Genomic DNA, 12,760 nt, shown 5'->3' on the forward strand with positions numbered 1-12,760 from the left:
CTCTCAGGCAGACTGGTGAAGAGCCTTATTAAGATTTTTTTTACAAACCAAAGTATTTTCATCCACTTGTGAAAGATTTTATTCATCATCATTCCAATTTAAAGACATTACTCGTATTAGAATTTACATTTTGGAAGGTATGACTCATTTTTGAAGGTGCTCTCGAAAGATTATCTATCTATCTATCTATCTATCTATCTATCTATCGCTAGCTACCTACCTAGCTAGGCTATTATCTGGCTAGCTAGCTAGCTAGCTATTATCTATCTATCTATCTATCCTTTATTGTCATTATAGCGGAAAGAAACACTCTCTTGTAGACTCATGTTCATCAACATCAATCTCTTTATTAATGTCATGTGCAAAATATATATATATATATATGTGTACAGTTTCAATGTAAGCTTCAGCAAAAATTCCCCATGTTTTAACGACAAGTCAGCGAGTATCGCGCGCTACCTAGCTGTTCCTGGAGTCATGTGACACATACAACTCTTGACTCATGACCACATTTGTACTACTAAGTCATTTTGTTCTTGTTTAAAATATGGTCTCACGCAGGGATAGCTTTTAAAGTCCTATGAATTGTTTTGATGTCATGACTCCAATCAGCGGAGATACAAAGATATAGCAGTGTCTTCTGCACAGCAAAAACAGAGAAGCAACACAACAATTGTATAGCAATTATCAAAGAGCAACATCAACAATATATGTTTTTCTTCTTACATTTTGGATTTTCAACAGTTATTGGCTCAACATTCATGTGGTCTGCAAAATGTAAACGGATGAGAGGAATCAGGTGCACTTAAACGTCCCTTCCTGCTCGGAGAGGCGCAGTTTTTTTTTTTTTTTTAATATCTACACACTGAGAACACTGAGAAACGAGAGATCAGAGGTAAATAATGGTCAGAGCCGTGTTAACACCTTGACACAGCTGGTACGAAATAGCTACAGGGATTTAACAGGCAGTAAATGAGCGCTCACTCCGCACCGACAAGGCAGCGTGTGCACCCTCTTGGCATCAATGCTTTTAGTTGAGTTTTTTTTTTTTTTTTTGCGCAACAACAACAACAACAATAACAAAAAGAACACCAAATGTTACGGAACATAATGACCTTTAAGGACAAAGAACACTTTCAATAAGTGCAGTGATGCCTTTGAATTGAGTTACAATGCCACACAGCTATTCTCAGATTATTTGTTTGTGTTGTGCGATCACCTTCAAGTGTATAATCGGGTGTATGGCTGTTGTTTGTTTTCATCCACTGGTAGAGAACCGCATTGTTGCCATGGTTACCTATAGTTTCATACAAAAGGATGAGTCAGCCAAACAACGGAGCAGTTTAACTCAATGATGTTCGTGTCGGTCGTTATTATTTCCCATTCTTTTTCTTTTTTCATTTTTTTTTTTTTTTTTTTTTGCTGAAAGCTAAGCAAACTATTGAGTCCACTATCTCCGGACCGTTGCCATGGAGACACCAATAGATCTTGATAATCCCTGCAGGCTCATGGGATTTCTCCATGGGCCTCTGTGTCGCAATCGGACAGACTCCTCCCACTAGTGGCCGTAAAATCAAGAAGCTCAGTGATATGAACTCATTATGCCGGAATCAAACATTAAAGTTCGACTCCAGGAAATTGTCATATAGAGTAAACCTGACATAAACTTTGTTTCTCCGCCATCCTATTGATTCTTTAGCCTACATAATAATTTAAACTAACAGTTTTAAAAGAATATGCTCAGTATTCCAATACTTAAGGCAAGTGGATGTTCCTCTCCAAAATGAATCCAAAGAAAAGAAAAAAAAAACACCAAACACCACTGGAGGAACAACTACCGACTCAATTACAGCTTAAAGGAGAAGACAACCTCCAAATAGACTTTTGCTAACTGTGCGAGTTTAAATTTAAACCATAACACATTTGAACTCCATTTTCATTCATCGATTCTTCATTTGTCTAGGTTTCAGTCGTCTGTAGATTTGGAATACAAATTGTAAAAACTATGCTAATAATAAGAAACTAACTCTGCTTCAGTTGTTAGAATGTGTCCAATTGTGTCCTAACATAAGGTTATTCAGGTGGGGACTGTCTATCTCCTGGGCTGGATTTAAACTACGAATGACACGATTTCCACTTTTTAAGAATTTTAAATATCTGCTATGTGCTAATGTGAGTGCAGTGTAGACCGACATTTCAGATCAATGAGGACATATACACAAAAGTTAACTAAACCCTATGTAACATTTGCTATTTGAATGATTATACATACAAATTCTTCATATCTATTCATTTTGTTTCCCTTTGTGTTGTAGCTCCCCAGTGTTAACACATGTGGAGTTATTTCTGTGCAATTTGGGCATCTAAGCATCTGGGTTGTTTTATGTGTTCTGAAAACGTAGACACAAACAGACTGAATATGCTTAACTTGAAACGTCCGTGCAAATATATTCGATACGTAAAAGAAATTAGACGGCATGAAATTGCAATTGGTTCATTGGACATATAGTGTGAATCCAGCCCTGGAGATGACACGTCTTGGAAAACATTTTCTTACATCAAATGTTTCAATCAATATCAAACACATGAGCCTAAAGGGTATCAGGTGGCTAAAATGAATTTCCAAGATTAAAAGAGTTGATTATACATAAATACTGAAAGTTCACGTCTCGCACAAAAGCCCTAAACAGGATACACCGTATAAAAAAAAAAAAAGGCAGAAACTAGGATTGATATAAATAAACTCAAAATGTGCAGCATCATGATGACACGTTGTGGTTTCTGTTTCAGGCTTTCTGTCAACTTTAAGACACCAAGAAGAGATTGAGAGTGAGCCCCTTTGTCCCTTGGAATGGAGTATGAGCATGGTGACCCCTTCTCCTGCATTGCTCACCAATGAGTCCCCTCAAGCCAATCCTCAAAGGTGAGCCTTGACCCGGCAAACTGCAACTAAGCACCTCCATGCAGCATTCACAAAGCACCTACGAAGATGCTGGGCTTGGATCATTCATGTCTTTTACGCCCAAAAAAGCTAGACTGCGAACAATATAAATGTTCAGTCCGAAGCCCCGTGTTTGTATGGGCTGATGTTGCATTCCAGAAAACATGGAAGAAAGATGTTGAGGTATCCGAGGATTCCAAATGCTTCATGTAAAGCAACTATAACCAAAAGACAACAACGGAAAGCACATAATTGAGCAACACAATTTTTTTTATATTTACATATTTGACCAAATGACTGCATGCAGAAAGAATATAGCAACGTATCTTAACACTAAATTCCGTGCAGCGCAGGTTTCTATTAATGACAAGTATCAAGTAGAAGCAATGAGTACAAATAAAGCGAGTTTATATAGCTTTTTACATTTTCAGTATGCATTATGACAAAGCACAGCATTTCAAGAAATTCCTCCACTTTGGTTTTCGATCAGCATTCCATTGCACTTCTCCCAGTGGAAGGTCTCAAACCTTGGAATTCCCAGTTTTCTGGAATGCAGCATAATAATTGCTTCAACTTGGTGAATTCGAAAGTGATTCTAAGCACGTTTCCAAAGTCACACTCATACGGCCCATTATGTCATATACTGAATACATACGTAGCATACGTTCACAAACAATTTTAAATCTTCATTTAAGGCTTGATCTCATGAATCAGGTGGACCCAATAGGGATCAAAGAAAGGGAGTTTATACATCCCGATGGCCTGAAAAAGGGCTTCAAAAGATACAACAAACCGTCACGTTTATCTTTCCTTTCACAAACCCACAGCGGTTATATCTGCGGTCCTTTCACCTCCACTGCCATTATACAATCTTCTTAAAAGCACCAAATTAGTGGGAAGGACGTCTTCTCCATTCAAGGTCCAGTCTTTGTCTCTATGACTAGACATGCAATCAGTGGGTCTTGTTTGCAAGGGAATTGGTTTTAAAAATAAACCCTAAAGAGGGTTTATCTCCTGACACAACTTCCTAAATTTGTGGCGCATTCCAAGAATCAGGATCTTAAATGACGCACCACCTACCCTCCAAATGGCTGCCATACTTTTGATTCTATTCTTGTTTCTATCAACATGTATTTTTTTTTCCAGTCAAACGGTCTTCCCGACTAAACTTGTTCTCAGATTCTTTTCCCTTCTGCACCATCGTCCTTATCAGACTCCCCCCCACCCCAGGCCAGTCGTATAGTTGGGGGGTGAGGGGGCTCGTGCCGCTAGAGAGCTGTAATCTGTGTCAGTTCTGTGTTGGAGTTCCCCGTCCCCGGTGTATCTCCCCTCTGTGGGGGATCGACCCCCACCAGGGGAAGCTCCACGCCTAGTCACGCGGGATTGGGAGTCCCTCCGCCGGGCCCACCGCCGTCGGCTTTGCAGCTGTAGGCCGCCGCGACCTCCCGGGCGATGCTCCTCATCCGGCCCGACTGCTGGGTGTCCAGACGGAACGGCGAAGGTTGGCAGAACTCCCGGAAGCAGCGCTTGAAGTTCTCGTCCAGGAAGGCGTAGAGAACGGGGTTGAGGCTACTGTTAACGTATCCCAGGGCAATGCAGAAGTGCATCAGGACCAAGGTGGACAGGCTGCTCAGATTGAAACCAAGTGACTGGGCCAGGACCATGATCTGGATGGGGGTCCAGCACACTACAAACACCGCCACCACCACCAGAACCATCCTGGTGATGCGCCGCAGATTGCGGTCCTTCTCCTTTGAGCCGGACAGGATGCGGACGCTGCGTAGGCGCTTGACCATCAGGCTGTAGCAGATGCTGATGATGGCCACGGGGATGAGGAAGGAGAAGAGGAAGACACAAGTGCCAAAGACGGGATCCCAGTGACTTCGTGGTTCAGGTAGGACGACGATGCACTCGACACCTAGATCCAGGGAAAAATGAGAACACACATGGGTGAATAAAACAAATCATCAATATTTATGAAAAATCATCAAGTCAACATATTTTGTAACTGTTTGTGAGTTACGTGATAGAAATGTGTATTTATCATCATGTGACCTTTGGATATCACTCCAAATCTTTTTGTCGTTTGTTCTCACAAAAACATCACACGTCACGTGTGATGTTTTTGTGTCTTATCTTGTCGATCTCAAAAATTTTGTGAGTCACATGAAAAATCAAAATCTTCTTTCAAGACTGTTCAATATTGTTGTGATTCAGAAATACTGAAGTGATACATTGACTTACAAGTGTCCACCTCTGAGTATTTCAAGTTCGTAAACTTTTTGGTTTTGTCTTGCGAATCAAAATTTGAGTCTACTTTAGCTACGTCGCGCGACAGTTGCCGATGCGCATTCAGCCATTTGTTGAAAAGTATGAATATATAAATACACACATGGCCAAACTCTGTTAATGAAAGAATAGTCCACCGTGGGCACAAAAATGACTTGAATGTGACAAAAGTACTACATGAAAAAAAATATGAAAATTAACCAAAGGAAACCAGATATTGCTTTTGAATTGTGGTTCAACAAAATAAAAAAAATAAAAAAACTGAAATTGAAACTGACTGAAACAATCCTAAGCACATGTTCAACCAAGGTGTGATCTCTAATTAGCATCACAGGTGTCTTCAAACTTGTAATCAGTCTCTTGGCCTATTTAAGTGAGTAATGACAAGTCGTCACTGTGAGGTTTAGCGAGTTGTCTCAGGCGATTGCAAAAAAAATTACAAACAAGCATGTTCAAGGTTGTAAGACCGTCTGTGAACAGCTTGATGTTTCTGTGACAAGTTTGCATATTACTCAGAAATTTAAGATCCACAAGACTGGAGACAACCTCCCTGGACATGGCCATAGGAGGAAAATCGATGATTGAAGATACGGCTAATCCAAAGGGAAACAATGGAGCTCAGAACAACCTCCGAAGGAACTCAAGGCCAACTCCAAGTTGGCGGTACATCAGTGTTAGATCGTACCATCGTTTTTTTGAGCCAAGGTGGGCTTCATGGACATGAACAAGAGGATGCCCCTATTCCAATTGTCCTATTGATAGACAAGACAAAACTGGAATATTTCTACAAGGCAGATAAGATCTATGTTCACACACGCTAAAATGAAGAATACCAAGAAAAGAACACTGTCCCTACTGCGAAGCATGGAGGAGGCTATGTTATGTTCTGCTGCTGCTTTACAGCCCCTGGCACAAGGTGTCAAGCTATTCTCAAGAGAACAGTGCTGCCCAGTGTCAGAAAGCTCGTTCACAGTCACAGGTAATGGGTCTTGCAGCAGGATAACGACCCAAAACACAGTGCTAAAACATCCAAGAATGGCTAATAGCAAAACTTGGCATATTTAGAAGAGGCCTTCCATGAATCCTTGATCTAAATCCTAGGAGCTGCAAAATTCTGCCTAGAAAAAGCATCCTCCAAACCTGAGACAACTGGAGCTGTCCTGATTTTTATATTTTTTTTAATAATTCTGTTGGAACACAAATCTGTGTGCACTGTGGATTTTTCTTTCAACGACACAATTTTGCCGACACGTACAAACAAAAGCACTTACTAGCAGCTACGAAAGGCCAAAACATCCAGACATTCTACCATCTTGACATCACTCGTTAAATCACGTCCCTTAAACGCAAACCACACCTCTGCAATTGTAACTTGGCCTGTCCCATCATTCAGTAATTCCACCTCATAAAAAACGTCCAAAATGGTCACCGAGATATCTGTGCCTTTTGAAGAATGGAGTCAGACCAGAAAACACTTTTGAGCAGGTTTATAGGAAGGGGAACATGCCACGTGTGTGCTTTGGCACAATTGATTGTGAGTTAAATATTGCCTCATAAACACAATCCAAACCTTCTTTGTAATGCCGAAAATGTGGGTGCCATTTGCATACATCAAGAGCACATGAAAAATGCAAATAACAAAAGTGATTAGGCATTGATGATAATATTAAAAGGCGGACGAAAAGAATAGGATGGGAATATATGCATGGCACTTGATGGCGGAGGGACAAAAAGATGACGCGTGCGTCGAGGGACCATGACAGAAGATGAGACGCCTGCTTTATTGCTTTTAATTAGAGGCTGCAGTCTGCGACTAATGTGTCTGAGGCTACAGACTGATAAGGGGAAATAGGAGAGTGACACCCAGACAGAACAGACCTTAACCAAGGCTTTTGTCACCTGTGAAATCAATAACAGGGTTACTAACTATCTACCATCTATGATCTCAAAAGCCAAAAGGAGGTCACCCAAATCAAAACGTCCTCCGGATCAAAGTCTAATGCAAATGTAACAATTATTTGATTGAAAAAATCATGAGGTGCCAGGCTTTAACGTCGCTTTCCAGTCCTGCATGGAAACTTCTCGCACAACAAATGAGCTGAAATGTATTCTTTGTACGTGATACTGATTTACTTATTTAACAGATCATTCAGTCTGTAAGCGTGTTTGTTTCTTGCCTCATTTTCTTTGACACCTCAGCCTTTAGCGTTGTCACATCTCCCTGGTATGATTCCCTTCTGTCTCATTTTCTTTGTTTTTCCTCACACTTTAGACATTTCGCAGATACTTTGATCTGTCATCCGGGATTTCTGCCGTAATGTCATTACTTTCGTTTTCTGACAGCTCATCGATGCAATGACTTCAATAATAACTACAAGCACATGCTCACGATGATAACGAAAAACATGTTTTTTTTCTTCTTTTTTTTTTAAATGGATTATTGCACTATGTATTTCAACGTTTGTCACCAAAATAGCAAGAATGAACAAAATGAACTCAATTTGTAGTTAATTTTTAATTATGCAATCTAAATTACAACATCATTATAATCTGCAAAATGTTTACATTGCTGGTGCTTAACTTATTTTTACACTTTTATGACAATTTCTTCAAACACTAAGTGTGCAGTTGATAAAGATTAACTCTGAAACGGATGACTTCTATTTCCTGTTGTTCTTTTACACATTTCCCTGCACTCAATGAGTAATCACAGTCCAGTTTGATTTATCTATTCAATTATTTATATTTTACTCATCAATTACGTCATCTGTGAGTCGGCTTGCAGGAAGTCCAGAGCAGGATGTTGAATACCGGCAGAAGAAAAGGTCATTCACTCGATAGCTTTTAGTGGCAATCATTCTTTGTGAACGTCTCACCTTCCCAAATGTTAATTGGCCATTTCTACTCTATCTCTTCCACCAATTGCTTTGTTACTGAGCATTGCCATTGTTGCAAAGATACATTTTTGGCCTGAAATGGCATTCATTAAATCAAGGCTCAAAGTCATTTTTTTTTTTTTTTTTTTTCCGTCGGCAAAATTTGTGATGATGCTGGACACACATACGCACACACATTTTATAGAGCAGAATAAAATGACTAAACTGATAATTTGATGATGTCAATGCCAAGTATTAAATATTATGTTTATAGTGCCTAATATGTTTGGTCAGGAATGCTACATGAATTAAAATTTCATTTTAATTCTGCTGTGAGCCAGATGAGGTGGATCGGGGGCATTCGGTTAGAATTCGGGTAAAAATTAAAGTGTTATCTCGATATTAATTTGAAAAATTCTTCACGCAATTAAATATTATAACTCAGTTTTATTTTCTTTAAAAAATGTGCAGATCTTGCAAAGCCAAATTTAAATACTGTACCATATTAGGTGTACATCTTTAGTACATCATATCAGTACAAAACAAGTTACCACTGGGCCTTGGAAACCAACACTGCTGGAGTGTGGCACTTGTGGGCAGAACTAAATTTATAAATTCCGAGAATTGTTCAGAAGGAAAATGCTTGCAAAGATGACAACAATCAGATCGTATTTAAGGACCAAAGAAAACTATTAGAACAGTCTTTGAATTAAAATACACTTAATATTTGGTGATTTTACATTAATTACAAGACATTATTCAAGTAAAAATCTGTTCCTAGCCTCACAAAAAATAGTAGTTGAAAAATCTCATTAATTAATTTTTTTGCGATTTTAAAAAAAAATTAATCACTCGGCAGCACTAGTTATATAGAATACCTCCTGGACGTCCTACTGCTCCCCCCCGGGATGACCCAGGACATGCTCTTTGGGATCCCCCTGAAATAGCTGGACGAGTGGTTGGTCAGAGAGAAGTCTGGGCTTCCCTGCTTAAGCTGCTGAACCCGCAACTTGACCCCAGATAAGTGATGTGTCGATGGATCCATAAAGGCAAACTCTTAAAACCGATTACAAAAATAATTCACGGTACTCTATATCGTGTGGATAGGTGTGCAGTGATAAAGATCCGGTTTGTGTTTGAGTATGTTTCCATCATAACTCCATTATGGAAAGGTTTCAGCCTCAGTACTTGACACTGAATGGATACTCAAAGCAAACAAGGTGATGTCACTGCCGACACATTTCTTTTTAATGGATTGGTACAAGTTTGTATTAGGGACTCCGAGGATTCTGCATCACCTCCTTCCTGCCAACATGGCTGTTCGTTCACCCCAATTACTGCGTAGTGCTTTCTGTCAAATGTCCCGATAAGGTGCCCTGGCATTTTCCCAGGAAATATTGTAACGCTATAGATTGCAGTTGTTTTTTTGTTTTTTTGTCGCAAACTGTATATTAATGTGTTGACCTTAATTTCCAATTATTTTTGTCAAATAAAAAAAAAAAAGCTTAAAATGAAATCAATATTTTTAAACAATACAAGTGAGAGAAACCAGTTGACGAAAAAAGATTGAACGCAGCAGTTTTTTTCCTTTTTAATGTGTACATTTATGGTTTTCATTTTAAAAGTCGAGCATATTGTTAAATGACAAGGGTGTAAAAAAAAGTCAAGAATAAGGGCTCTATATTTTGAGCCACATATTTGTTATCGAATGACATAGTAAGCTACATTTCTACTGGAGTACAACAAGGTCTCCGTCATGACAAGCAAGTTGCGTTTTAATGTTAGCTGAGCTGTTGTTGCCATGGTAACAGCCACTGTATGCTGAAGTAACAGTATCCCGACTGTGGTCATAACTCGGTTGACTCTCTGCATGCAAAATTTGCTTCCTGTGTTTGCAAACGAAAACAAAATACGGTTTACTGATTCTAATTTAGAAGCTACGCAAGTTTGAGTGAGCACACGTTTCACAAAACTGCATCGGTTGGCAGTATGAGGACTTGATTTGTGAGAGTGAAACCTGCCACAGAATCACTCGCTTTAATTAGGCTCGGAGCAGGGGCGGACTAAGACATTTTTCAGTGGGGTGGCCTGGGTGACACAACACCTCAGTGGATGTACTTTGTGGGGGCGCTGAGGAAGCACAGCCTGTAGAGCTGTTGAGACAGTTCTACACAGCAGTCATCGAATCAGTCTGCTCACCTTGGGCGACAGAGCCTTGAGGTGCTCTGCCCCCGTCTTTGGAGCTCACTACCACCCGACCTCTGGAACATAGACTCATTAACCCGCTTTAAACCTTGACTCAAAACACACCATTCCAGATAGCTTATTCACTTTAATGTTGCCCATATTATTTGCCCTTCTAATTGATGTTTTGTGTTTTATTGTAATGCTTCTTTTCCTTTAATTGTATTTGCACGGTAACCTTGAGTATCCTGAAAGGTGCCTATAAATAATATGAATTATTGTATTGGCAACAGCACTTTGCACAACACCACAACGGAGCTCGGACCCTGGCTCAATTAACGCATAGGTGCAAAAATTATGACAAGGCAAAGCTTCACAACACAAAGTATTTTCTAAAAAAAAAAAAAAAAAAAGTCCATTATGTGGATGAATATTAAATCATTCATTCAAAAAGACAAGATAGCTCAGCGGGTGGCGTGACCACCGGCTTACGGGTGGTCCATCATTCTGCCAGCAGGCCGGCTGGCAAAACAGGACCTCCTCTGAGGAAGCTTTTGGGCCTCATGCAGAGCAGCATAGCGCCACCAAAACACCATGTGTACACACACACACACACACATTCATGTTGAATCCACATTAGAATCCAATTTGAATGCATCACAGAGGCCGCCGTACGTGGCAATGTGGTTGGAATATGGCTTGCGGCTGTTTGACCGCAGGCTCAATTCTCAACAGGGAAAAGCACTCCGGGACTAAAATGGAAGGGCTAATCCCTGCATTGCTAATAATGAGTGTGTGTGTGTGTGTGTGCGTGCGTGCATGAGTGCATTGTGTGTGTGAGTGCTTGTGGGGGGGTGGTAACCTCCGCCTTTCCAACTGAACCTCCTGCCACCCTTTCACCACCCTAAGTAAAACAGTCTAGAGCCGCCACTGCTGATTGGGTATTAAAAATAAAATCCTGCAGTATTAAAGCCAGTTATTTTCAACCTCTGTGAGGTGACACATCAGGTGAGATGCGGGAAATTATCCAATTTATGTATTTATTTATTTTTAATTTATTACAAATCCTTGTTTATCTATCTATGCCTGTAATATGTAATAACAAGAAGAAAAATGAAATGCTTTTTCACTTGATGGTGGAAGGCACACTGAACATACTTTTAGTGACGATTTTGTGTGGTGGTGCACCATGAGACTTTTTCAATGTAAAATTTGTGCTTTGGCTCCCTAAAAGTTTTGAAACACAATAGTATTTGGAAATGATTTGCTCTGTGCGTCAATGTTTATGTTTAGGGGAGAAAAAAAATAAAAATTTAAATCCTACCACCGAATAGAAAGCGCCTCTCAATTGATGCCTCTTCTGAAATAGCACAGTAATTTAGGATGTAAAAAAAAACAAATAAATAACTTTATCATGCCATAGAAAAGTGAGAAATCTAGTCACAAGTGAGAAGAAAATCCCGGAATTGACAAATATTTGCAGAAAGCATGCACAAAGTTCACCCTGACAATCCTTGGAGAGTCTCACCGCGGTGGTGGAAGACGACCGGCAGTGACAGTAAAGTTTGACTGGAGTGGAGCGATTGTGCGTTGGGCTAATAGACATCTCATTAAACGAAATGGAGTTCACCGGAGCATCAAGGCGGGTGCCGCACTAAAACCATTGCGGCTGACATGATTGAACTGTTCAACTGCTTTTAGAGGCAATCAAAAAATAGATAAACTGACTCGAGATTAAAGTGTCATGTGTGGAAACGGAATACACGAATGTTTAAGAGGCAAAATGATGACTCATCAATGGCGCTCATCTGAGTGTTTTCATAATATTACTTGTCTATTTACAACTCAGTCTTCTAAGGCTGCATTTTCACTGCAGGTGGAGCACCTACGTTTTTTTTTTTGTGATCCATTTCCAATATTACCATGCTTACTCACTTATTCTTACTCACGTTATTATTTGGAGGACTACCTTTAAGTTTTAGTTGAGTGTGATTTTTAGGTCCATAGGTCATTACATGAGCTGCATTTAATTTAGAAATCAGAAATCAGAAATCCCTTTATTGTCATTGTACAGTGTGCAATTTAAAGCATAAATAAAGTTTGATTGATAATTTTCCAACTACTGGTGGAAGAGGCAGCACTTTTCAGGAAGGTGTGTCTATTTTCTTCTGTGACAACATGAAAACTTAAGTTCGGAACAATTTGTTCCACCGGCACTTGCCTTAGGTTAATGAGTTTAGCATAAAACACGATTGCTACTGTGAAGAAGTTACACAAATTCACTTGTGTGTGGACATAAATTCATCTTATGGCCTTCTAAGACTAGAGGACTTTCTGGTCGTTCACAATGGTCACGCTGTCAGACTACAAGAAAATATTGTTCGGTGTCTCGGACCGGTTGAGACGTCACATTAATTCTGTCACCGAACAGACCTCGCCCAATCGTCGTGTGCTTCCAACAAAATTCTGT

At 39.8% G+C, this 12,760-nt stretch overlaps 1 protein-coding gene across 2 annotated transcripts in view; it reads right to left on the bottom strand.

The window, feature by feature from the left end:
- Positions 1-1,696: 1,696 nt before the first annotated feature.
- Positions 1,697-12,760, bottom strand: part of LOC148339906 (delta-type opioid receptor-like) — a 34,535-nt gene continuing 23,471 nt past the window's right edge. For both annotated transcript variants that reach the window (XM_088291097.1, XM_088291098.1), the window contains exon 7: positions 1,697-4,859. In XM_088291097.1, the coding sequence (XP_088147223.1) occupies positions 4,315-4,859 (545 nt within the window). In that variant the 3' untranslated portion in view covers positions 1,697-4,314. The remainder of the gene's footprint in view (positions 4,860-12,760) is intronic.

This window comes from Idiotropiscis lumnitzeri, chromosome 3 (assembly GCF_059441095.1).
Source record: "Idiotropiscis lumnitzeri isolate Australia: NSW breed Sydney's pygmy pipehorse chromosome 3, RoL_Ilum_1.0, whole genome shotgun sequence".
Lineage (NCBI taxonomy): Eukaryota > Metazoa > Chordata > Actinopteri > Syngnathiformes > Syngnathidae > Idiotropiscis > Idiotropiscis lumnitzeri.